The sequence below is a fragment of the Convolutriloba macropyga genome, chromosome 1, assembly GCF_964194025.1.
Source record: "Convolutriloba macropyga chromosome 1, txConMacr16.3, whole genome shotgun sequence".
In the NCBI taxonomy this organism is placed as follows: domain Eukaryota; kingdom Metazoa; phylum Xenacoelomorpha; order Acoela; family Convolutidae; genus Convolutriloba; species Convolutriloba macropyga.
The window spans coordinates 26,095,360-26,123,256 of NC_134468.1; the positions used below are offsets into that span (position 1 = coordinate 26,095,360).

At 39.4% G+C, this 27,897-nt stretch overlaps 1 protein-coding gene across 1 annotated transcript in view; it reads right to left on the reverse strand.

Moving 5' to 3' along the window:
• The window catches only part of LOC142347725 (uncharacterized), an 81,048-nt gene that overhangs the window by 12,128 nt on the left and 41,023 nt on the right, over positions 1 to 27,897 (reverse strand). The window contains exon 7 of the mRNA XM_075398955.1: positions 20,094 to 20,253. Within this exon, the coding sequence (XP_075255070.1) occupies positions 20,094 to 20,253 (160 nt within the window). The remainder of the gene's footprint in view (positions 1 to 20,093; positions 20,254 to 27,897) is intronic.

The window sequence follows — 27,897 nt, forward strand, 5'->3', positions numbered from 1 at the left end:
GCGTAATCTTTCTTTGAGTCGAGGCCTCAACCTGGGATATACAATAAGGGGGCAACATTGGATAGAGACAATTTTCACCCAAATATCTGCAAACATTCACACACATTTTTTGTTGATGGGCATTTTGGGTTGAGCGTAAACTTTCGATGAGTCGAGGCCTAAACCTGGGATATACAATAAGGGGGCAACATTGAATAGAGACAGTTTTCACACAAATATCGGCAAACATTCACACACAATTTTTGTTTATGGGCTTTTTGGGTTGAGCGTAAACTTTCTATGAGTCGAGGCCTAAACCTGGGATATACAATAAGGGGGCAACATTGAATAGAGACAGTTTTCAGACAAATATCAGCAAACATTCACACGCATTTTTTGTTGATGGGCTTTTTGGGTTGATCTTAATTTTTCTATGAGTCAAGGCCTAAACCTGCGACATACTATAAGGGGTCAACATTGAATAGAGACAGAATTTTATCCAAATATCAGCTAACATTCACACACATTTTTTGTCGATGTGCTTTTTGGTGGATTTTAAACTTTCTATGAGTCCGGCCTAAACCTGGGATATACAATACGGGGGTAACATTGAATAGAGACAGTTTTTCACCCAAATATCAGCAAACGTACGCACAAAATTTTTGGTGATGGGCTTTTTGGTCGAGCTTACTCTTTCATTGAGTCGAGGCCTAAACTTGGAATATGCAATAAGGGCAGCATTGAATAGAGTCAGTTTTTCACCCGAACATCAGCAAACATTCACACATATTTTTTGTTGATGCGCTTTTTCAGTTGAGCGTAATCTTTCTTTGAGTCGAGGCCTAAACCTGGGATATACAATAAGGGGGCAACATTGGATAGAGACAGTTTTTCACCCGAATATCTGCAAACATTCACACACATTTTTTGTTGATGGGCATTTTGGGTTGAGCTTAATCTTTCTAAGAGTCGAGGCCTAAACCTGCGACATACTATAAGGGGTCAACATTGAATAGAGTCAGAATTTTATCCAAATATCAGCTAACATTCACACACATTTTTTGTCGATGTGCTTTTTGGTGGATTTTAAACTTTCTATGAGTCCGGCCTAAACCTGGGATATACAATACGGGGGTAACATTGAATAGAGACAGTTTTTCACCCAAATATCAGCAAACGTACGCACAAAATTTTTGGTGATGGGCTTTTTGGTTGAGCTTACTCTTTCATTGAGTCGAGGCCTAAACTTGGAATATGCAATAAGGGCAGCATTGAATAGAGTCAGTTTTTCACCCGAACATCAGCAAACATTCACACATATTTTTTGTTGATGCGCTTTTTCGGTTGAGCGTAATCTTTCTTTGAGTCGAGGCCTAAACCTGGGATATACAATAAGGGGGCAACATTGGATAGGGACAATTTTCACCCAAATATCTGCAAACATTCACACACATTTTTTGTTGATGGGCATTTTGGATTGAGCGTAAACTTTCTATGAGTCGAGGCCTAAACCTGGGATATACAATAAGGGGGAAACATTGAATAGAGACAGTTTTCACACAAATATCGGCAAACATTCACACACATTTTTTGTTGATGGGCTTTTTGGGTTGAGCTTAATCTTTCTATGAGTCGAGGCCTAAACCTGGGATATAAAATAAGGGGGCAACATTGGATAGAGACAGTTTTTCACCCAAATATCTGCAAACATTCACACACATTTTTTGTTGATGGGCATTTTGGGTTGAGCTTAATCTTTCTATGAGTCCCGGCCTAAACCTGGGATATACAATAAGGGGGTAACATTGATTAGAGACAGTTTTTCACCCAAATATCAGCAAACTTTCAAACCCTTTTTTGTTGATGGGCTTTATGTGTTGAACTTAATCTTTCTTTGAGTCGAGGCCTAAACCTAGGATATACAATAAGGGGGCAAAATTGAATAGAGACAGTTCTTCACCCAAATATCAGCAAACATTCATACACATTTTTTGTTGATGGGTTTTTTGGGTTGAGCGTATACTTTCTATGAGTCGAGGCCTTAACCTGGGATATACAATAAGGGGGCAACATTGAATAGAGACAGTTTTCACACAAATATCGGCAAACATTCACACACATTTTTTGTTGATGGGCTTTTTGGGTTGAGCTTAATCTTTCTATGAGTCGAGGCCTAAACCTGTGATATACAATAAGGGGGCAACATTGAATAGAGACAGTTTTTCACCCAAATATCAGCATATATTCGCACACATTTTTTTGTTGATGGGATTTTGGGTTGAGCTTAATCTTTCTATGAGTCGAGGCCTAAACCTGGGATATACAATTAGGGACAACATTGAGTAGAGACAGTTTTTCACCCAAATATCAGCAAACATTCACACACAATTTTTGTTGATGGGCTTTTTGGGTAGAGCTTAATCTTTCTATGAGTCGAGGCCTAAACGTGGGATATAAAATAAGGGGCCAACATTGGATAGAGACAGTTTTTCACCCAAATATCTGCAAACATTCACACACATTTTTTGTTGATGGGCATTTTGGGTTGAGCTTAATCTTTCTATGAGTCCCGGCCTAATCCTGGGATATACAATAAGGGGGTAACATTGATTAGAGACAGTTTTTCACCCAAATATCAGCAAACTTTCAAACCCTTTTTTGTTGATGGGCTTTTTGTGTTGAACTTAATCTTTCTTTGAGTCAAGGCCTAAACCTAGGATATACAATAAGGGGGCAAAATTGAATAGAGACAGTTTTTCACCCAAATATCAGCAAACATTCATACACATTTTTTGTTGATGGGCTTTTTGGGTTGAGCGTAAACCTTCTATGAGTCGAGGCCTAAACCTGGGATATACAATAAGGGGGCAACATTGAATAGAGACAGTTTTCACACAAATATCGGCAAACATTCACACACATTTTTTGTTGATGGGCTTTTTGGGTTGAGCTTAATCTTTCTATGAGTCGAGGCCTAAACCTGTGATATACAATAAGGGGGCAACATTGAATAGAGACAGTTTTTCACCCAAATATCAGCATATATTCGCACACATTTTTTTGTTGATGGGATTTTGGGTTGATTTTAATCTTTCTATGAGTCGAGGCCAGAGCCTGGGATATACAATTAGGGAAAACATTGAGTAGAGACAGTTTTTCACCCAAATATCAGCAAACATTCACACACAATTATTGTTGATGGGCTTTTTGGGTTGAGCTTAATCTTTCTATGAGTCGAGGCCTAAACCTGGGATATAAAATAAGGGGGCAACATTGGATAGAGACAGTTTTTCACCCAAATATCTGCAAACTTTCACACACATTTTTTGTTGATGGGCATTTTGGGTTGAGCTTAATCTTTCTATGAGTCCTGGCCTAAACCTGGGATATACAATAAGGGGGTAACATTGATTAGAGACTGTTTTTCACCCAAATATCAGCAAACTTTCAAACCCTTTTTTGTTGATGGGCTTTTTGTGTTGAACTTAATCTTTCTTTGAGTCGAGGCCTAAACCTAGGATATACAATAAGGGGGCAAAATTGAATAGAGACAGTTTTTCACCCAAATATCAGCAAACATTCATACACATTTTTTGTTGATGGGCTTTTTGGGTTGAGCGTAACCTTTCTATGAGTCGAGGCCTAAACCTGGGATATACAATAAGGGGGCAACATTGAATAGAGACAGTTTTTCACCCAAATATCAGCATACATTCGCACACATTTTTTGTTGACGGGATTTTGGGTTGAGCTTAATCTTTCTATGAGTCGAGGCCAGAGCCTGGGATATACAATTAGGGAAAACATTGAGTAGAGACAGTTTTTCACCCAAATATCAGCAAACATTCACACACATTTTTTGTTGGTGGGCATTTTGGGTTGAGCTTAATCTTTCTATGAGTCCCGGCCTAAACCTGGGATATACAATAAGGGGGTAACATTGATTAGAGACAGTTTTTCACCCAAATATCAGCAAACTTTCAAACCCTTTTTTGTTGATGGGCTTTTTGTGTTGAACTTAATCTTTCTTTGAGTCGAGGCCTAAACCTAGGATATATAATAAGGGGGCAAAATTGAATAGAGACAGTTTTTCACCCAAATATCAGCAAACATTCATACACATTTTTTTTTGATGGGCTTTTTGGGTTGAGCTTAAACTTTCTATGAGTCGAGGCCTAAACCTGGGATATACAATAAAGGGGCAACATTGAATAGAGACAGTTTTCTTACAAATATCTGCAAACATTCACACACAATTTTTGTTGATGGGCTTTTTGGGTTGAGCTTAATTTTTCTATGAGTCGAGGCCTAAACCTGTGATATACTATAAGGGAGCAGCATTGAATAGAGACAGTTTTTCACCCAAATATCAGCATATATTCGCACACATTTTTTTGTTGATGGGATTTTGGGTTGAGCTTAATCTTTCTATGAGTCGAGGCCAGAGCCTGGGATATACAATTAGGGAAAACATTGAGTAGAGACAGTTTTTCACCCAAATATCAGCAAACATTCACACAAAATTTTTGTTGATGGGCTTTTTGGGTTGAGCTTAATCTTTCTATGAGTAGAGGCCTAAACCTGGGATATACAATTAGGGGGCAACATTGAGCAGAGACAGTTTCTCACCCAAATATCAGCAAACATTCACACACAATTTTTGTTGATGGGCTCTTTGGGTTGAGCTTAATCTTTCTATGGGTCGAGGCCTAAACCTGGGATATACAATAAGGGGGCAATATTGAATAGAGACAGATTTTCACCCAAATATCAGCACACATTCACACACATTTTTTGTCGATGGGCTTATTGGGTTGAGCTTAATCTTTCTATGAGTCAAGGCCTGAACCTGGGATATACAATTAGGGGGCAACATTGAGCAGAGACAGTTTCTCACCCAAATATCAGCAAACATTCACAAACAATTTTTGTTGATGGGCTCTTTGGGTTGAGCTTAATCTTTCTATGGGTCGAGGCCTAAACCTGTGATATACAATAAGGGGGCAACATTGAATACAGACAGTTTTTCACCCAAATATCAGCAAACATTCACACACAATTTTTGTTGATGGGCTCTTTGGGTTGAGCTTAATCTTTCTATGGGTCGAGGCCTAAACCTGTGATATACAATAAAGGGGCAACATCGAATAGAGACAGTTTTCACAAAAATATCGGCAAACATTCACACACATTTTTTGTTGATGGGCTTTTTGGGTTGAGATTAATTTTTCTATGAGTCGACGCCTAAACCTGGGATATACAATAAGGGGGCAATATTGAATAGAGACAGATTTTCACCCAAATATCAGCACACATTCACACACATGTTTTGTCGATGGGCTTATTGGGTTGAGCTTAATCTTTCTATGATTCAAGGCCTGAACCTGGGATATACAATTAGGGGGCAACATTGAGCAGAGACAGTTTCTCACCCAAATATCAGCAAACATTCACACACAATTTTTGTTGATGGGCTCTTTGGGTTGAGCTTAATCTTTCTATGGGTCGAGGCCTAAACCTGTGATATACAATAAGGGGGCAACATCGAATAGAGACAGTTTTCACAAAAATATCGGCAAACATTCACACACATTTTTTGTTGATGGGCTTTTTGGGTTGAGATTAATTTTTCTATGAGTCGACGCCTAAACCTGGGATATACAATAAGGGGGCAACATTGAATACAGACAGTTTTTCACCCAAATATCAGCAAACATTCGCACACATTTTTTGTTGATGCGCTTTTCCTGTTGAGCTTAACCTTTCTATGAGCCAAGGCCTAAACTTGGGATATAAAATAAGGGGGCAACATTGAATAGAGACAGTTTTTCACCCAAATATCAGAAACATTCACACACAATTTCTGTTGATGCGCTTTTTCGGTTGAATTTAATCTTTCTATGAGTCGAGTTCTCAACCTGGGATATACAATAAGGAGGCAACATTCAATAGAGGCATTTTTTCACCCAAATATCAGCAAACATTCACACACATTTTTTCTTGATGGGCTTTTTGGGTTCAGCTTAATGTTTCTATGAGTCGAGGCCTTAACCGGGGGCATACCATGAGGGGGCAACATTGAATAGAGACAGTTTTTCACCCAAATATCTGCAAACACTCACACACCTTTTTTGTTGAAGGGCTAAATGGGTTGAGCTTAATCTTTCTATGAGTCGAGGCCTTAACCGGGGGCATACCATGAGGGGGCAACATTGAATAGAGACAGTTCTTCACCCAAATATCTGCAAACATTCACACACATTTTTTGTTTATGGGTATTTGGGTTGAGCTTAATCTTTCTATGAGTCGAGGCCAAAACCTGAGATATACAATAAGGGGGCAACAATGAAAACATACAGTTTTCACTCAAATATCAGTAAACATTCACAAACATTTTTTGTTGATGGGCATTTTGGTTTGAGCTCAATCTTTCTATGAGTCGAGGCCTAAACCTGGGATATACAATGAGGGGGCAACATTGAATAGAGACCGTTTTTTACCCAAATATCAGCAAACATTCACACACAATTTTTGTTGATGCGCTTTTTCGGTTGAGCGTATTCTTTCTATGAGTCGAGGCCTAAACCTGAGATATACAATGAGGGGGCAACATTGAATAGAGACAGTTTTCACACAAATATCGGCAAACATTCACACACATTTTTTGTTGATGGGCTTTTTGGTTTGAGATTAATTTTTCTATGAGTCGACGCCTAAACCTGGGATATACAATAAGGGGGCAATATTGAATAGAGACAGATTTTCACCCAAATATCAGCACACATTCACACACATTTTTTGTCGATGGGCTTATTGGGTTGAGCTTAATTTTTCTATGAGTCGAGGCCTTAACCGGCGACATACCATAAGGGGGCAACATTGAATAGAGACAGTTTTTCTCCAAATGTCAGCAAACATTCAAGCACATTTTTTGTCGATGGGCTTCTTCGGTTGAATTTAAACTTTCTATGAGTCGAGGCCTCAACCTGGGATATACATTAAGGGGGCAACATTGAATAGAGACAGTTTTCAGACAAATATCAGCACACATTCACACACAATTTTTGTTGATGGCCTTTTTGGGTGGAGCTTATTCTTTCTATGAGTCCCGGCCTAAACCTGAGATATACAATAAGGGGTCAACATTGAATAGAGACAGTTTTCAGACAAATATCAGCAAACATTCACACACATTTTTTGTTGATGGGCTTTTTGGTTTGAGATTAGTTTTTCTATGAGTCGACGCCTAAACTTGGGATATACAATAAGGGGGCAATATTGAATAGAGACAGTTTTTCACCCGAATATCAGCAAACATTCACACACATTTTTTGTTGATGCGCGTTTTCGGTTGAGCGTAATCTTTCTTTGAGTCGAGGCCTAAACCTGGGATATACAATAAGGGGGCAACATTGGATAGAGACAGTTCTTCACCCAAATATCTGCAAACATTCACACACATTTTTTCTTGATGGGTTTTTTGGGTTAGGCTTAATCTTTCTATGAGTCGAGGCCTAAACCTGGGATATAGAATAAGGGGGCAAAACTGAATAGAAACAGTTTTTCACCCAAATATCTGCAAACATTCACACACATATTTTGTTGATGGGCATTTTGGGTGGAGCTTAATCTTTCTATGAGTCCCGGCCTAAACCTGAGATATACAATAAGGGGTCAACATTGAATAGAGACAGTTTTCAGACAATTATCAGCAAACTTTCACACACATTTTTTGTTGATGGGCTTTTTGGTTTGAGATTAGTTTTTCTATGAGTCGACGCCTAAACTTGGGATATACAATAAGGGGTCAATATTGAATAGAGACAGATTTTCACCCAAATATCAGCACACATTCACACACATTTTTTGTCGATGGGCTTATTGGGTTGAGCTTAATTTTTCTATGAGTCGACGCCTAAACCTGGGATATACATTAACGGGGCAACACTGATTAGAGACAGTTTTTCAGCAAATATCAGCAAACATTCGCACACATTTTTTGTTGATGCGTTTTTCCGAGTGAGCTTAATTTTTCTATGAGTCGAGGCCTTAACTGGGGACATACCATAAGGGGGCAACATTGAATAGAGACAGTTTTTATCCAAATGTCAGCAAACATTCAAGCACATTTTTTGTCGATGGGCTTCTTCGGTTGAATTTAAACTTTCTATGTGTCGAGGCCTCAACCTGGAATATACAATAAGGGGGCAACATTTAATAGAGACAGTTTTCAGACAAATATCAGCACACATTCACACACATTTTTTGTTGATGGTCTTTTTGGTTTGAACTTAATTTTTCTATGAGTCGAGGCCTAAACCTGCCACATACTTTAAGGGGGCAACATTGAATAGAGACAGATTTTCACCCAAATGTCAGCAAACATTAACACACATTTTTTGTCGATGGGCTTCTTCGGTTGAGTTTAAACTTTCTATGAGTCGAGGCCTCAACCTGGGATATACAATAAGGGGGCAACATTGAATAAAGACAGTTTTCAGACAAATATCAGCACACATTCACACACAATTTTTGTTGATGGGCTTTTTGGTTTGAGCTTAATTTTTCTATGAGTCGACGCCTAAACCTGGGATATACAATAAGGGGGCAATATTGAATAGAGACAGATTTTCACCCAAATATCAGCACACATTCACACACATTTTTTGTTGATGGCCTTTTTGGGTGGAGCTTAATCTTTCTATGAGTCCCGGCCTAAACCTGAGATATACAATAAGGGGTCAACATTGAATAGAGACAGTTTTCAGAAAAATATCAGCAAACATTCACACACATTTTTTGTTGATGGGCTTTTTGGTTTGAGATTAGTTTTTCTATGAGTCGACGCCTAAACTTGGTATATACAATAAGGGGGCAATATTGAATAGAGACAGATTTTCACCCAAATATCAGCACACATTCACACACATTTTTTGTTGATGGCCTTTTTGGGTGGAGCTTAATCTTTCTATGAGTCCCGGCCTAAACCTGAGATATACAGTAAGGGGTCAACATTGAATAGAGACAGTTTTCAGACAAATATCAGCAAACATTCACACACATTTTTTGTTGATGGGCTTTTTGGTTTGAGATTAGTTTTTCTATGAGTCGAGGCCTAAACCTGCCACATACTTTAAGGGGGCAACATTGAATAGAGACAGATTTTCACCCAAATGTCAGCAAACATTAACACACATTTTTTGTCGATGGGCTTCTTCGGTTGAGTTTAAACTTTCTATGAGTCGAGGCCTCAACCTGGGATATACAATAAGGGGGCAACATTGAATAAAGACAGTTTTCAGACAAATATCAGCACACATTCACACACAATTTTTGTTGATGGGCTTTTTGGTTTGAGCTTAATTTTTCTATGAGTCGACGCCTAAACCTGGGATATACAATAAGGGGGCAATATTGAATAGAGACAGATTTTCACCCAAATATCAGCACACATTCACACACATTTTTTGTTGATGGCCTTTTTGGGTGGAGCTTAATCTTTCTATGAGTCCCGGCCTAAACCTGAGATATACAATAAGGGGTCAACATTGAATAGAGACAGTTTTCAGACAAATATCAGCAAACATTCACACACATTTTTTGTTGATGGGCTTTTTGGTTTGAGATTAGTTTTTCTATGAGTCGACGCCTAAACTTGGTATATACAATAAGGGGGCAATATTGAATAGAGACAGATTTTCACCCAAATATCAGCACACATTCACACACATTTTTTGTTGATGGCCTTTTTGGGTGGAGCTTAATCTTTCTATGAGTCCCGGCCTAAACCTGAGATATACAGTAAGGGGTCAACATTGAATAGAGACAGTTTTCAGACAAATATCAGCAAACATTCACACACATTTTTTGTTGATGGGCTTTTTGGTTTGAGATTATTTTTTCTATGAGTCGACGCCTAAACTTGGGATATACAATAAGGGGGCAATATTGAATAGAGACAGATTTTCACCCAAATATCAGCACACATTCACACACATTTTTTGTCGATGGGCTTATTGGGTTGAGCTTAATTTTTCTATGAGTCGACGCCTAAACCTGGGATATACAATAAGGGGGCAACACTGATTAGAGACAGTTTTTCAGCAAATATCAGCAAACATTCGCACACATTTTTTGTTGATGCGTTTTTCCGAGTGAGTTTAATCTTTCTATGAGTCCCGGCCTAAACCTGAGATATACAGTAAGGGGTCAACATTGAATAGAGACAGTTTTCAGACAAATATCAGCAAACATTCACACACATTTTTTGTTGATGGGCTTTTTGGTTTGAGATTAGTTTTTCTATGAGTCGACGCCTAAACTTGGGATATACAATAAGGGGGCAATATTGAATAGAGACAGATTTTCACCCAAATATCAGCACACATTCACACACATTTTTTGTCGATGGGCTTATTGGGTTGAGCTTAATTTTTCTATGAGTCGACGCCTAAACCTGGGATATACAATAAGGGGGCAACACTGATTAGAGACAGTTTTTCAGCAAATATCAGCAAACATTCGCACACATTTTTTGTTGATGCGTTTTTCCGAGTGAGTTTAATTTTTCTATGAGTCGAGGCCTTAACTGGGGACATACCATAAGGGGGCAACATTGAATAGAGACAGTTTTTATCCAAATGTCAGCAAACATTCAAGCACATTTTTTGTCGATGGGCTTCTTCGGTTGAATTTAAACTTTCTATGTGTCGAGGCCTCAACCTGGGATATACAATAAGGGGGCAACATTTAATAGAGACAGTTTTCAGACAAATATCAGCACACATTCACACACATTTTTTGTTGATGGTCTTTTTGGTTTGAACTTAATTTTTCTATGAGTCGACGCCTAAACCTGGAATATACAATAAGGGGGCAACACTGATTAGAGACAGTTTTCAGACAAATATCAGCAAACATTCACACACATTTTTTGTTCATGAGCTTTTTAGGTTGAGCTTAATTTTTCTATGAGTCGAGGCCTAAACCTGCCACATACTTTAAGGGGGCAACATTGAATAGAGACAGATTTTCACCCAAATATCAGCACACATTCACACACATTTTTTGTCGATGGGCTTATTGGGTTGAGCTTAATTTTTCTATGAGTCGACGCCTAAACCTGGGATATACAATAAGGGGGCAACACTGATTAGAGACAGTTTTTCAGCAAATATCAGCAAACATTCGCACACATTTTTTGTTGATGCGTTTTTCCGAGTGAGCTTAATTTTTCTATGAGTCGAGGCCTTAACTGGGGACATACCATAAGGGGGCAACATTGAATAGAGACAGTTTTTATCCAAATGTCAGCAAACATTCAAGCACATTTTTTGTCGATGGGCTTCTTCGGTTGAATTTAAACTTTCTATGAGTCGAGGCCTCAACCTGGGATATACAATAAGGGGGCAACATTTAATAGAGACAGTTTTCAGACAAATATCAGCACACATTCACACAAATTTTTTGTTGATGGTCTTTTTGGTTTGAGCTTAATTTTTCTATGAGTCGACGCCTAAACCTGGGATATACAATAAGGGGGCAATATTGAATAGAGACAGATTTTCACCCAAATATCAGCACACATTCACACACATTTTTTGTTGATGGCCTTTTTGGGTGGAGCTTAATCTTTCTATGAGTCCCGGCCTAAACCTGAGATATACAATAAGGGGTCAACATTGAATAGAGACAGTTTTCAGACAAATATCAGCAAACATTCACACACATTTTTTGTTGATGGGCTTTTTGGTTTGAGATTAGTTTTTCTATGAGTCGACGCCTAAACTTGGTATATACAATAAGGGGGCAATATTGAATAGAGACAGATTTTCACCCAAATATCAGCACACATTCACACACATTTTTTGTTGATGGCCTTTTTGGGTGGAGCTTAATCTTTCTATGAGTCCCGGCCTAAACCTGAGATATACAGTAAGGGGTCAACATTGAATAGAGACAGTTTTCAGACAAATATCAGCAAACATTCACACACATTTTTTGTTGATGGGCTTTTTGGTTTGAGATTAGTTTTTCTATGAGTCGACGCCTAAACTTGGGATATACAATAAGGGGGCAATATTGAATAGAGACAGATTTTCACCCAAATATCAGCACACATTCACACACATTTTTTGTCGATGGGCTTATTGGGTTGAGCTTAATTTTTCTATGAGTCGACGCCTAAACCTGGGATATACAATAAGGGGGCAACACTGATTAGAGACAGTTTTTCAGCAAATATCAGCAAACATTCGCACACAATTTTTGTTGATGCGTTTTTCCGAGTGAGTTTAATCTTTCTATGAGTCCCGGCCTAAACCTGAGATATACAGTAAGGGGTCAACATTGAATAGAGACAGTTTTCAGACAAATATCAGCAAACATTCACACACATTTTTTGTTGATGGGCTTTTTGGTTTGAGATTAGTTTTTCTATGAGTCGACGCCTAAACTTGGGATATACAATAAGGGGGCAATATTGAATAGAGACAGATTTTCACCCAAATATCAGCACACATTCACACACATTTTTTGTCGATGGGCTTATTGGGTTGAGCTTAATTTTTCTATGAGTCGACGCCTAAACCTGGGATATACAATAAGGGGGCAACACTGATTAGAGACAGTTTTTCAGCAAATATCAGCAAACATTCGCACACATTTTTTGTTGATGCGTTTTTCCGAGTGAGTTTAATCTTTCTATGAGTCCCGGCCTAAACCTGAGATATACAGTAAGGGGTCAACATTGAATAGAGACAGTTTTCAGACAAATATCAGCAAACATTCACACACATTTTTTGTTGATGGGCTTTTTGGTTTGAGATTAGTTTTTCTATGAGTCGACGCCTAAACTTGGGATATACAATAAGGGGGCAACACTGATTAGAGACAGTTTTTCAGCAAATATCAGCAAACATTCGCACACATTTTTTGTTGATGCGTTTTTCCGAGTGAGTTTAATTTTTCTATGAGTCGAGGCCTTAACTGGGGACATACCATAAGGGGGCAACATTGAATAGAGACAGTTTTTATCCAAATGTCAGCAAACATTCAAGCACATTTTTTGTCGATGGGCTTCTTCGGTTGAATTTAAACTTTCTATGTGTCGAGGCCTCAACCTGGGATATACAATAAGGGGGCAACATTTAATAGAGACAGTTTTCAGACAAATATCAGCACACATTCACACACATTTTTTGTTGATGGTCTTTTTGGTTTGAACTTAATTTTTCTATGAGTCGACGCCTAAACCTGGAATATACAATAAGGGGGCAACACTGATTAGAGACAGTTTTCAGACAAATATCAGCAAACATTCACACACATTTTTTGTTCATGAGCTTTTTAGGTTGAGCTTAATTTTTCTATGAGTCGAGGCCTAAACCTGCCACATACTTTAAGGGGGCAACATTGAATAGAGACAGATTTTCACCCAAATATCAGCACACATTCACACACATTTTTTGTCGATGGGCTTATTGGGTTGAGCTTAATTTTTCTATGAGTCGACGCCTAAACCTGGGATATACAATAAGGGGGCAACACTGATTAGAGACAGTTTTTCAGCAAATATCAGCAAACATTCGCACACATTTTTTGTTGATGCGTTTTTCCGAGTGAGCTTAATTTTTCTATGAGTCGAGGCCTTAACTGGGGACATACCATAAGGGGGCAACATTGAATAGAGACAGTTTTTATCCAAATGTCAGCAAACATTCAAGCACATTTTTTGTCGATGGGCTTCTTCGGTTGAATTTAAACTTTCTATGTGTCGAGGCCTCAACCTGGGATATACAATAAGGGGGCAACATTTAATAGAGACAGTTTTCAGACAAATATCAGCACACATTCACACAAATTTTTTGTTGATGGTCTTTTTGGTTTGAACTTAATTTTTCTATGAGTCGACGCCTAAACCTGGAATATACAATAAGGGGGCAACACTGATTAGAGACAGTTTTCAGACAAATATCAGCAAACATTCACACACATTTTTTGTTCATGAGCTTTTTAGGTTGAGCTTAATTTTTCTATGAGTCGAGGCCTAAACCTGCCACATACTTTAAGGGGGCAACATTGAATAGAGACAGATTTTCACCCAAATTTCAGCAAACGTACGCACAAAATTTTTGGTGATGGGCTTTTTGGTTGAACTAGTCTTTCATTGAGTCAAGGCCGAAACTTGGAATATACAATAGGGGAACATTGAATAGAGACAGTTTTTCACCCGAATATCAGCAAACATTCACACACATTTTTTGTTGATGCGCTTTTTCGGTTGAGCGTAATCTTTCTTTGAGTCGAGGCCTAAACCTGGGATATACAATAAGGGGGCAACATTGGATAGAGACAGTTTTTCACCCGAATATCTGCAAACATTCACACACATTTTTTGTTGATGGGCATTTTGGGTTGAGCTTAATCTTTCTAAGAGTCGAGGCCTAAAGCTGGGATATACAAAAAGGGGTCAACATTGAATAGAGACAGTTTTTCACCCAAATATCTGCAAACATTCACACACATTTTTTGTTGATGGGCATTTTGGGTTGAGCTTAATCTTTCTAAGAGTCGAGGCCTAAACCTGGGATATACAAAAAGGGGGCAACATTGAATAGAGACAGTTTTTCACCCAAATATCTGCAAACATTCACACACATTTTTTGTTGATGGGTTTTTTGGTTTGAGCTTAATCTTTCTAAGAGTCGAGGCCTAAACCTGGGATATACAAAAAGGGGGCAACATTGAATAGAGACAGTTTTTCACCCAAATATCTGCAAACATTCACACACATTTTTTGTTGATGGGTTTTTTGGTTTGAGCTTAATCTTTCTATGAGTCGAGGCCCCAACCTGGTATATACAATAAGGGGGCAACATTGAATAGAGACAGTTTTTCACCCAAATATCAGCCAACATACGCACAGAATTTTTGGTGATGGGCTTTTTGGTTGAACTAGTCTTTCATTGAGTCGAGGCCTAAACTTGGAATATACAATAGGGGAACATTGAATAGAGACAGTTTTTCACCCGAATATCAGCAAGCATTCACACATATTTTTTGTTGATGCGCTTTTTCGGTTGAGCGTAATCTTTCTTTGAGTCGAGGCCTCAACCTGGGATATACAATAAGGGGGCAACATTGGATAGAGACAATTTTCACCCAAATATCTGCAAACATTCACACACATTTTTTGTTGATGCGCGTTTTCGGTTGAGCGTAATCTTTTTTGAGTCGAGGCCTAAACATGGGATATACAATAAGGGGGCATCATTGGATAGAGACAGTTTTTCACCCAAATATCTGCAAACATTCACTCACATTTTTTGTTGATGGGCATTTTGGGTTGAGCTTAATCTTTCTAAGAGTCGAGGCCTAAACCTGGGATATACAAAAAGGGGGCAACATTGAATAGAGACAGTTTTTCACCCAAATATCTGCAAACATTCACACACTTTTTTTTGTTGATGGGCACATTTTTTGTTGATGGGCATTTTGGGTTGAGCTTAATCTTTCTAAGAGTCGAGGCCTAAACTTGGGATATACAAAAAGGGGGCAACATTGGATAGAGACAGTTTTCCACCCAAATATTTGCAAACATTCACACACATTTTTTGTTGATGCGCGTTTTCGGTTGAGCGTAATCTTTCTTTGAGTCGAGGTTTAAACCTGGGATATACAATAAGGGGGCAACATTGGATAGAGACAGTTCTTCACCCAAATATCTGCAAACATTCACAAACAATTTTTCTTGATGGGCTTTTTGGGTTAAGCTTAATCTTTCTATGAGTCGAGGCCTAAACCTGGGATATAGAATAAGGGGGCAAAATTGAATAGAGACAGTATTCAGACAAATATCAGCACACATTCACACACATTTTTTGTTGATGGGCTTTTTGGGTTGAGCCTAACTTTTCTATGAGTCGAGGCCTAAACCTGCGACATACTATAAGGGGGCAACATTGAATAGACACAGATTTTCACCCAAATGTCAGCAAACATTCACACACATTTTTTGTCGATGGGCTTATTGGTTTGAGCTTAATTTTTCTATGAGTCGACGCCTAAACCTGGGATATACAATAAGGGGGCAATATTGAATAGAGACAGATTTTCACCCAAATATCAGCACACATTCACACACATTTTTTTGTCGATGGGCTTTTTGGGTGGAGCTTAAACTTTCTATGAGTCCCGGCCTAAACCTGGGATATAAAATAAGGGGGCAACATTGAATAGAGACAGTTTTTCAACCAAATATAAGCAACCATACGCACAAAATTTTTAGTGATGGGCTTTTTGGTTGAGCTAGACTTTCATTGAGTCGAGGCCTAAACTTGAAATATACAATAGGGGCAACATTGAATAGAGACAGTTTTTCACCCGAATATCAGCAAACATTCACACACATTTTTTGTTGATGCGCGTTTTCGGTTGAGCGTAATCTTTCTTTGAGTCGAGGCCTAAACCTGGGATATACAATAAGGGGGCAACATTGGATAGAGACAGTTCTTCACCCAAATATCTGCAAACATTCACACACATTTTTTCTTGATGGGTTTTTTGGGTTAGGCTTAATCTTTCTATGAGTCGAGGCCTAAACCTGGGATATAGAATAAGGGGGCAAAACTGAATAGAAACAGTTTTTCACCCAAATATCTGCAAACATTCACACACATATTTTGTTGATGGGCATTTTGGGTGGAGCTTAATCTTTCTATGAGTCGAGGCCCAAACCTGGGATATACAATAAGGGGGCAACATTGAATAGAGACAGTTTTCAGACAAATATCAGCACACATTCACACACATTTTTTGTTGATGGGCTTTTTGGGTTGAGCTTAACTTTTCTATGAGTCGAGGCCTAAACCTGCGACATACTATAAGGGAGCAACATTGAATAGAGACAGATTTTCACCCAAATGTCAGCAAACATTAACACACATTTTTTTGTCGATGGGCTTTTTGGGTGGAGCTTAAACTTTCTATGAGTCCCAGCCTAAACCTGGGATATAAAATAAGGGGGCAACATTGAATAGAGACAGTTTTTCACCCAAATATAAGCAAACATACGCACAAAATTTTTGGTGATGGGCTTTTTTGGTTGAGCTAGACTTTCATTGAGTCGAGGCCTAAACTTGAAATATACAATAGGGGCATAATTGAATAGAGACAGTTTTTCACCCGAATATCAGCAAACATTCGCACACATTTTTTGTTGATGCGCGTTTTCCGGTTGAGTTTAATCTTTCTATGAGCCGAGTCCTAAAATTGGGATATAAAATAAGGGGGCAACATTGAATACTGACAGTTTTTCACCCAAATATCAGCAAACATTCACACACATTTTTTGTTGATGCGCGTTTTCGGTTGAGCGTAATCTTTCTTTGAGTCGAGGCCTAAACCTGGGATATACAAAAAGGGGGCAACATTGGATAGAGACAGTTTTTCACCCAAATATCTGCAAACATTCACACACATTTTTTGTTGATTTGCATTTTGGGTTGAGCTTAATCTTTCTAAGAGTCGAGGCCTAAACCTGGGATATACAAAAAGGGGGCAACATTGAATAGAGACAGTTTTTCACCCAAATATCTGCAAACATTCACACACATTTTTTGTTGATGGGCACATTTTTTGTTGATGGGCATTTTGGGTTGAGCTTAATCTTTCTAAGAGTCGAGGCCTAAACCTGGGATGTACAAAAAGGGGGCAACATTGAATAGAGACAGTTTTTCACCCAAATATCTGGAAACATTCACACACATTTTTTGTTGATGGGCACATTTTTTGTTGATGGGCATTTTGGGTTGAGCTTAATCTTTCTAAGAGTCGAGGCCCAAACCTGGGATATACAATATGGGGCAACATTGAATAGAGACAGTTTTTCACCCAAATATCTGCAAACATTCACACACATTTTTTGTTGATGGGCACATTTTTTGTTGATGGGCATTTTGTGTTGAGCTTAATCTTTCTAAGAGTCGAGGCCTAAACCTGGGATGTACAAAAAGTGGGCAACATTGTATAGAGACAGTTTTTAACCCAAATATCTGCAAACATTCACACACATTTTTTATTGATGGGCTTTTTGGGTTGAGCTTAATTTTTCTATGAGTCGAGGCCTAACCCTGCGACATACTATAAGGGGGCAATATTCAATAGAGACAGATTTTCACCCAAATGTCAGCAAACATTAACACACATTTTTTGTCGATGGGCTTTTTGGGTGGAGCTTAAACTTTCTTTGAGTCGAGGCCTAAACCTGGGATATAAAATAAGGGGGCAACATCGAATAGAGACAGTTTTTCACCCAAATATCAGCAAACATACGCACAAATTTTTTGGTGATGAGCTTTTTGGTTGAGCTTAATCTTTCTATGAGTCGAGGCCCAAACCTGGGATATACAATATGGGGCAACATTGAATAGAGACAGTTTTTCACCCAAATATCTGCAAACATTCACACACATTTTTTGTCGATGGGCACATTTTTTGTTGATGGGCATTTTGGGTTGAGCTTAATCTTTCTAAGAGTCGAGGCCTAAACCTGGGATGTACAAAAAGGGGGCAACATTGAATAGAGACAGTTTTTCACCCAAATATCTGCAAACATTCACACACATTTTTTGTTGATGGGCATTTTGGGTGGAGCTTAATCTTTCTATGAGTCGAGGCCCAAACCTGGGATATACAATATGGGGCAACATTGAATAGAGACAGTTTTTAGACAAACATTAGCACACATTCACACACATTTTTTTGTTGATGGGCTTTTTGGGTTGAGCTTAAATTTTCTATGAGTCGAAGCCTAAACCTGCGACATACTATAAGGGGGCAATATTGAATAGAGACAGATTTTCAGCCAAATGTCAGCAAACATTAACACACATTTTTTGTCGATGGGCACATTTTTTGTTGATGGGCATTTTGGGTTGAGCTTAATCTTTCTAAGAGTCGAGGCCTAAACCTGGGATGTACAAAAAGGGGGCAACATTGAATAGAGACAGTTTTTCACCCAAATATCTGCAAACATTCACACACATTTTTTGTTGATGGGCATTTTGGGTGGAGCTTAATCTTTCTATGAGTCGAGGCCCAAACCTGGGATATACAATATGGGGCAACATTGAATAGAGACAGTTTTTCACCCAAATATCAGCAAACATACGCACAAAATTTTTGGTGATGGGCTTTTTGGTTGAGCTAGTCTTTCATTGAGTCGAGGCCTAAACTTGGAATATACAATAGGGGCAACATTGAATAGAGACAGTTTTTCACCCGAATATCAGCAAACATTCACACACATTTTTTGTTGATGCGCTTTTTCGGTTGAGCGTAACCTTTCTTTGAGCCGAGGCCTAAACCTAGGATATACAATAAGGGGGCAACATTGAATAGAGACAATTTTTCACCCAAATATCAGCAAACATTCATACAATTTTTTTGTTGACGGGCTTTTTGGGTTGAGCTTAACCTTTCTATGAGTCGAGGCCTGAACCTGGGATATACAATTAGGGGGCAACATTGAGTAGAGACAGTTTCTCACCCAAATATCAGCAAACATTCACACATAAATTTTGTTGATGGGCTTTTTGGGTTGAGCTTAATCATTTTATGAGTCGAGGCTTAAACCTGGGATATACAACAAGGGGGCAACATTGAATAGAGACAGTTTTTCACCCAAATATCTGCAAACTTTCACACCGCTGAGTTCGTAACTGCTACCTGTGCAGCCCGGCAATACAAAGTTGTTACAGTATTTCCCTCTTCGGCAAAACTTGCGGTATGTTGGACTTGGGTTGTAATATCAAAAGAAGAAACTATCGCTTTGAAATTAAATTGAACGGGATTAAAGCTATAAACCTTTTCCTATGGTGATTTCAGCCTATAGCTTGAAATTATTGTCCGCAAACCCGAAACAGTTTTTCAAGTAACTGAATAAAAATTCGGCCCCAGTAGTGCTTACAGTTATAATTATAAACAGCTTCTTGCCAGTAGACAAAGTTGAGGTAAATTTTCCGTGCAAAGACTACCTTACCTCAAGCGTCTGGATAAACCTGACTTTTTACTGCTAAAAATGCGATGGATTTACTGAAACCCCAATTAATCACCTATAATATGCATGACAGTGATAGCAGATAGTTTTTTCCTGTGAATTTCAGACAACACAACCAGTTCCTGGTCATCGAGATCTAGGAAGCCTCCTTGCGTATCCAAGTCCTCACGTGAACCAGCCCCAGTACTCCGCACTTCATTTGCGTCACTTGCTCTCTTAAATAACAACAGGCTACACTAAAGATAATTCAGGGCCTCGATCAGGGCAAATAAAATCAAAAATCTGAGAATACGCAAACTTCTGTTGATATTTGGACTACTTAGCAAGCAAATGATATACAAACGTAACTAACGTCGGATGAATTGCTCTCAAACGACTGGCGAGCAGTTGGCTTTGTCAATATTTACCTGTGAGACTTATGAAGGCTAGGTTTAGCTTTATTGAAAGGGGTAGGTGAGCATGTGGGGGAGGAGAAGGGGGAGCGGGGGTTGTGAGAGCGCGGGCGAGTGGCAAGTGTTCGGGGTTACTGGTGGAATGAGGTGAAGTGGGGGAGCATGAAGGGGATTGGGGAAGTGGACAAAGGTGAGCAAGTAAGGCTAGGGGTGGGGGATGGTTAAGGGGTTTTTAAGGGAAAGGTTTGGTGGGGCGGTTCTGTTATGGGATCAAAACTTCCCAACACTTTTAATCGAAACGTGATCAAAACTTCGACCTTGAAAAGTACCACCAGTTCCTAATTATTATGTATTAGTAATTAGGTTACGGTTAAAGTCCTTTGTTCGAAAATAGAAGAAAACGTTTTAATTAACAAAGAAGTCAGTGTTCGGAAACAAAAAGCGAAAGTTCAATTCCTGAACAAACTTTATTTAGATTTTAAAAAACTGTGAAATAAAAATTGTCCTCTTCTAGCGTAAAAAGCGGATCAGCAATGTCACATTGACCGCCTTAAGTATACTCAGGAAATCATTTTGCTTATTTGAATTAATAAAGATGATACAAGCGTTTAAAATAAATAAATCAGTTCTGTTTTTTAGTTTTTGTGTGTTGAAATTCGACTGCTTTTCTGTGCTTCCTTTTGTTTTGTCACTTCTTCTCTTAACCATTGAAGGTCTGTTTCGGGCAAAGATCCATAATAGTGCATAGATGTTCTCTAATTAATTGGGCATCAATGATGTATTGATGACATAGCCGGCCCCATTTGCAGGACTGCAAAGAATAGTAAAGTAAGTCCATAAAATTAAAGACAATTCTTGGTTGAAAATACAAACTTGGTGACCCATTAAGAAAGAAAAAAGTTTCGAGATAAACGAATAACTGACGTTACGCAAGAAAATCAACTTCGTTTTCGCGAAGATAAACGAAGTACGTGAGAATAAGCGGTTAAAAAGCGTAATAAACCGATAAACGCAAAAAAAATAAAGTAAACCTTTCGCAAAACTGCGGGTCCGCAGAAACATTTAATGAGGAGGTCAAAATATAGATATCCGAATGCTCTGAGGGGAGTAACAGGTTGCTACGGTGTAGCAATTTTTTTACCCGCGCAGAAAAAGCAGAATTTTAGTACAAATTGTCATGGAAAAATTGTTCTTTTCCTAATACCAGAACTTACAAAGAGGCGAACCCTGTAAATTAGTGTTTGAATCAATGATAAAAATTAGTCAGCTAGAACTTTGCTTAATTTAACAACAGGGCGAATTTTTCCCCAAATGCGGTTTTTAGTTTAACGGATCTGACAATTTGGACCGAACTTGGATATACTTCAATGACTTTGGCCAGTGGCCAAAGACCTCGAGGCGTGAAATCCTCTAAAACCCAAACTAGATCGCCTACTTGTAAATTCGGACAACCTTTAGTCCATTTTGAACGTTTCTGCTGGTTTGGGATATATTCTCTAAGAAATCTGCTCCAGAAGTGTTCGGCCAAGTGTTGTGAAATTCTCCAAGACTTTGAGATTGTAATCTTTCGCTCGGAAAAAACACCAGGTGGAAAATTAACAGTGGGTCTGCCCAAAAGAAAATGGTTTGGTGTTAGGGGAAGTGGATCATTAATGTCACTCGAAGTGTATGTGAGGGGACGAGAGTTCATGTTAGATTCTATTTCGCAAGTGAAGGTAGACAACGTTTCATGTGTTAGTGTTCTTAATCCAATGATCTTGTACAAAGACAATTTGAACACCTGAATTAACCTTTCCCAACTGCCACCAAAATGTGGTGCAAGGGGAGGATTAAACTTCCATTCAATTTCAATATCAAGAATATGGAGTTTTGAGGCAAATTCCTTTGATGCTCTGAGTGCTTCGATACCTTTCTTTAGTTCCGAACAAGAGCTGACAAAACATTTCCCGTTGTCGGAGAGAATTTTTTTTGGCTTTCCGCGGCGACTAATGAATCTGCGGATGAAATTCATTGTGGATTCTGTAGACAGGTTTTCTGCTATCTCCAAGTGGACTGCTCTTACCACCAAGCAGGTGAACAGAAGTACGTAGCGTGTAGCGTGTCTGCCGTATTGAGATACGGGAAAAGGACCTATGAAGTCGAGTCCTGTCGTTGCAAAGACAAAGTGGTGCTCACTTGGTAACCGCTCGCATGGTAGATCAGACATTTGAGGTTGCTGGATTTCCTGTATCATTCGCCGACAAGGAATGCATTGGCGGACTGTCTGCCTAACGACAGCTCGGCATTTCAAAATCCAATAGTTTTGCATAAGGAGGCAGCGCGTTTGTTCAACTCCTGAGTGAGTGTTAGTAAGGTGAAAATTTTTGATGAGCAGCTTCACAATTGGGTTTAGACCATCCAGAATGATTGGGTGTCGGGCAGTCTCTAAAATCATTTCCTTGGACAACCGACCTTTGGCGCGGAGCTGATCATTATTGTCAACATACGGAAAAAGGTCTTTCAAACAACTTGATGCTGAAACTTCCTTTCCCTTACGTAGAGCAGATAATTTGTCTGCAAAATTTTCAATCTGCGATACCTGGATCAGATACCTGTACGCAAAAGTATGATGAGAGAGAGCCAAATGTTTGCTTCGCTTCTTGCAAAGGTCGCGGAAAAAGAAGCAGTACGCAGTCACTCTTATCAACCGATTCCAGTTGCTAAAACGTGTAATATCTATTACACACCCTTCAGTTGACGGTTTAGGGGCTTCCATTGGCTGTATTGAAAATACCAGTGGGTTATGCTTCAAGAGATCTTGACAAGGCCACTCTTTTTCTTCGGAGCGGAGAAATGATGGTCCACTCAACCAACGAGAAGTTGCATTCATCTGTCGAACCTCAGAGCCTCTTGAGCCGTCATCAGCGGGATTATCAGAAGAAGCGATGTAGCGCCAATTGAGAGATGAAGAGACGTCGAGAATCTTTGCTAGTCTATTGGCAACGAAAATTCAATGCCGCATTTCTGGAGTTCTCAACCAATGGAGTACAGTTGTACTATCGGACCAAAAAAAGTAATTTCCGATTTCCAAATCTTGCTGTTCTTTGATAAACTGAGCTAATTGCGCGCCATACAGTGCCGCTTGCAACTCCAGGTTTGGAATAGTCATCCTCTTGATCGGAGCTACTCTGGCTTTGCCCATCATGAACACTACATCAACTGTTTTATCAACGTACTCAGTTCTTAGATAAGACACTGCTGATAGAGCATACTCTGAAGCGTCTGTGAACGTGTGAAGAGCTGTTGACTGAATTTTCGTGTTTCTACGGAAGAGAGCACGTGGAATGCTGATATTCTGATAAGTTGGAAGTTCGTTTTTGAATTGGAGAAAGTCTGGGAACTGCTGAACGTCTAGAGGTGCGTCCCATTGTGGACCTTTATTCCACATCGCTTGCAATATTTTCCTCACTCTGATTGTTAAAGGGGCTATAACGCCAAGGGGATCAAAAATTGAAGCGACGAACTTCAAAAGTTTCCTCTGTGTTGTGAATTGATCATTGGGGAACCTTTTGAAAAGCCTTTTGTCAATGGTGTACTCGTCCGTGCTCGCATTCCACGGTAAACCCAAAACTTTTTGAGGTTGAGGTGATGGTAGATCAGGCTTCAAAGATTCTCGTTTGCGACGTTTTTCAAGAACTTGTCTGAATTAGAGTTCCACTTTGTGAGGTTGAAACCACCAAGTGAAAGACACTCTTTGGTGCTGTTCATAACGTTTACAGCACTTTCAACATCTGCTGTCGAGATATATAGGTCATCCATGTAAACATTACGCTCAATGACGTGCAAAATTTGAGGAAATTTGTCCTGATTGTCATGTGCTGAACGACGAAGAGCGTAGGACGCTATGCATGGGGAAGATGTTGCGCCGAAGATATGACGTGTGTATTGATACTCTTCGATTTTGCCATTGGGATTCCAGAGAAACCGAAGAAACGCACGATCAGAGGGAGCAACTTTAATTTGCATAAGCATTTGCTCAATGTCTGCTGAAATTGCCACTTGTTGCTCGCGGAATCTTAATATGACTCCCACTAGATTACTCAAAAAATTGGGTCCCTTCAAAAGGTTTGAATTCAAGGATTGACCTTGAAAAATACTGGATGCATTGGTGACTCTCCTGATTTTTCCGGGTTTGTTTTCATTTGAAACAGGACGATGAGGAAGATAAGAACATGCTGTTTCTTTGTCTGTAGCTGGATCAACTTTGACAACAAAACCATTTTGAAGATCTTTCTGGAGCGTCTCCTCGTACTTACTTTGTAGATCTGGTTTTGTTGAGAGTTTTTTGTTTAATTGCTTTAACTGTTTTTCTGCTAGCCATCTGTTGTTTGGTAACTTGGCGTTTTCCTTCCAAAGAAGGCCTATTTCGTAGTGACCATCAGACAAGTTTGTAATCGACTCAAGGATTTGCAGAGCTTTTTCATCATTTTTAGACATAGCCCTTTTTGATGAAGCTATACCGTAGTTCTCAATTTTCATCCACTGTTGTACTTTTGTGAAAAGTTCATTGTCTAGATGAGGATGAGAGTTGATTTGTGTTTTGAACACTGGATTCTGTTCGTCTGCTGTGACGCTAGTTTTACCTGCACATGTCCATCCTAGAGGAGTTTCTACAGCCCAGGGCGTGTTTTTTGGGCCTTTAATCACCTTACTGCAATGGATCAGTTCCAGATTGTCGATGCCGATGATTATTGAGACTTTATTTTCATCAACATTAGGGAACGAAATGTGATTGAGATGTTCAAATTTCTTGCAAAGCTTGTTCAGCTCATTAGTGTTAACAGGGTTCATATTCAAATCGGGTACTGCCAAGACTTCGTTTACAAGGATTGGTGTCTTATTAGACCGATAAGGTTTAATTTTTGAAGACACTGGAGAACAATCTATTTCTTTTGTTGTGTGGTAGCCACTAATAGGCATCTTGCCAAAAGTGTTCATATCAATACCTAGAATCAGAGCTGCAGATTGGAGGAGGAGGCTCTGGCAACTTCCGTTGTCGAGATAAGCATATGTCTCAAACGTTTTCTCCCCGTTAGACAGTTGAACTGGTAAGAAAACAACTTGACCTGTGCCATGCAGTTGAACCGATTTAACTGTTGAAGAGGGTCGGATTGCTTGATTTTTTGCAATGAAGCTTTCATGGAATTGTGTGGTGCTTTTTGCCGCAGTCTGCAGAGCGACAAACATTTTTTGATGTGCATTGTTGTACATGGCGACTACCAAAACAGTTGAAACATAGTTTCAATTTTTTCACGTGTTCTCTTCTATCGAGTGGAGACAGATCTTGGAAATGAGAACATTTGTATAAATACTGACAGCTACCGTTGTTTGGACAAACGACACCTTTCGCAGAGCTTGGTTGAAAGCTATTTGACGGGTTTGTGCGTTGATCCTGGTGTGATCTGTTGGACGGACGGTTGAATTGGGTATGCTGATTCGATTGCTTCCAAAGATGGTTAGAGGCCTTTGAATGAGTGCTTGGAGGTTGAGCTGATGCACAAGAGGTGGGTAAATCTCTGCAAGCCTTTGCATAGATCAGAAGCCACTCCGAAAGCTCTTTCAGAGATGGTTGAAGTAAACTTCTTTCCAAAACGTGCTTATTCCATTCCAAGCGGACTGGTGTTGGAAGCTTGTTTAAGGCTTGATTGACATTTTTTGTGGAATGTATGTCATGGTTGAATCCAAGTTGCTGAAATGTGTCCACAAGGGTTAAAAGGAAAGCAGAGAACTGCGTATAACGCTCTGGGATTGTCAGGTTAGGGGGTCTAAAATGTGACAGTTTTTCGAGGAAGGCATTGACAATCCTGTTCGGATTACCAAAATGTTCTTCCAGACGTGCTAAAGCGGGTGCGTACAGACTGCCATTGCAGCCATAGCCGTCAACCAGTGCTTTTGCTTCTCCAATCAGGAGAGATTGCAGATGAATCTTTTTTTTCTGCAGAGGACATTGGAGAACGATCAATTGTTGCTTGAAACACACTGAACCACTTTAACCAACTTAATGGATCTCCATCAAACTTTGTTGCCTGTAACTTCGGAACCGATTTCTGAAAACAAGAAGACATTGAGGTAGGAGTCTGAGGCACAATACCAACTGTTGGAAGTGTAAAGGATGGTTGCGAAGTTCTGATTGGCGGATTTAAAGAAGAAGCTTGAGCCGCCTGATGAGAAACATGGAATGAGGGAAATGCGCCGTCGATTTTTGCGGAAGTGGAATTGAAGCCACCAGAGGTAACTCCAGACAAGGCATTGTTGATGGTGCTGGTGCCTGATACGTCAGCAGATGTGGTGGTGAGTTGTTGCGACAAATTTGCCGGCGGCAAAATTGTGTTTGAATCTCCCATTAAGCTACTGGGTGCAGCATTGTTAAGGAAGGATTCACTGTAAGAACTGTATTCAGCGGGTGCTGAGAAAATGTTGGTCGTTAGGGATGCCTCAGTATGAGTTTGATAACTGCTGTTGTCAAAGTTGACCCTCGGGATGTTATTTGTTTGGTTGCTTTGTGTTGCGGACACAAGTTCCTTTTTGTATTTTCTGTATGCGGAAGTAATCTTCAGTATCTTGATTTTGAGTTTGCTCAAATGAGAGCATAGAGTTTCTGCATCAGATGATGGTGCTTTGTCTAAAAGTTCTTGAATTGTAAGTTCGTACTTCTCCTGAAGTTCCTTGATTTCGAGGAGAGTTTCCTCGACTTTTTCTGAGTCCTCGCCGCAGTCGATGCCGGATGTAATAAATTCGATGCACGACTCGATTTCACTTTCGTACATCAACTTTAAGTTGGTCGGACGTTTTAAATGGGGATCTTCAGAGACCTGCTCGTGACTTTCGGTGTTGTCGTCTGAGTATTGTGTCTGCGAATTTGAGGAGATCATTGTTTGGTTGTTACTTCCTGTGGATTTTCCAGTTCTAGTAAAAACCATTGAATTTCACCGGTCTAACAAAGACAGCTTCTTTCTTCGAAGCGCTACGAATTTTTTTCAGCAATTCTGTTAGAACCTGCAAAACCTACCTGGTAAACCGTAAACCTACCTGAGTACCTCAAAACCTACTAGATACCTACCTGAAACCTAACCAGAGACCAAATTGAAAACTACCTGAAAAAACTAGCTGAATACCTAAAATCTACCAAATACCTACCTGGACCTACCTGCAACCTAACTGAAACCTACTCAATAACCTACCGGATACCACTGAAACCTACCTTATACCACCAGAGGAACCTACCTGAAAACCTAACCGATTACTTTAAAAAAACCCTACCTGGATATGCCTACCTGGAACCTACCTGCAACCTACCTCTTATGTATTCAATAACCTACCAGATACCGCTTAAACCTACCTGATAACACCAGAGAAAGCTACCTGAACAACCGAAACCTACCAGAATACCCTACCAATACCGACTCTACATAGCATTTGGAAAAAAAT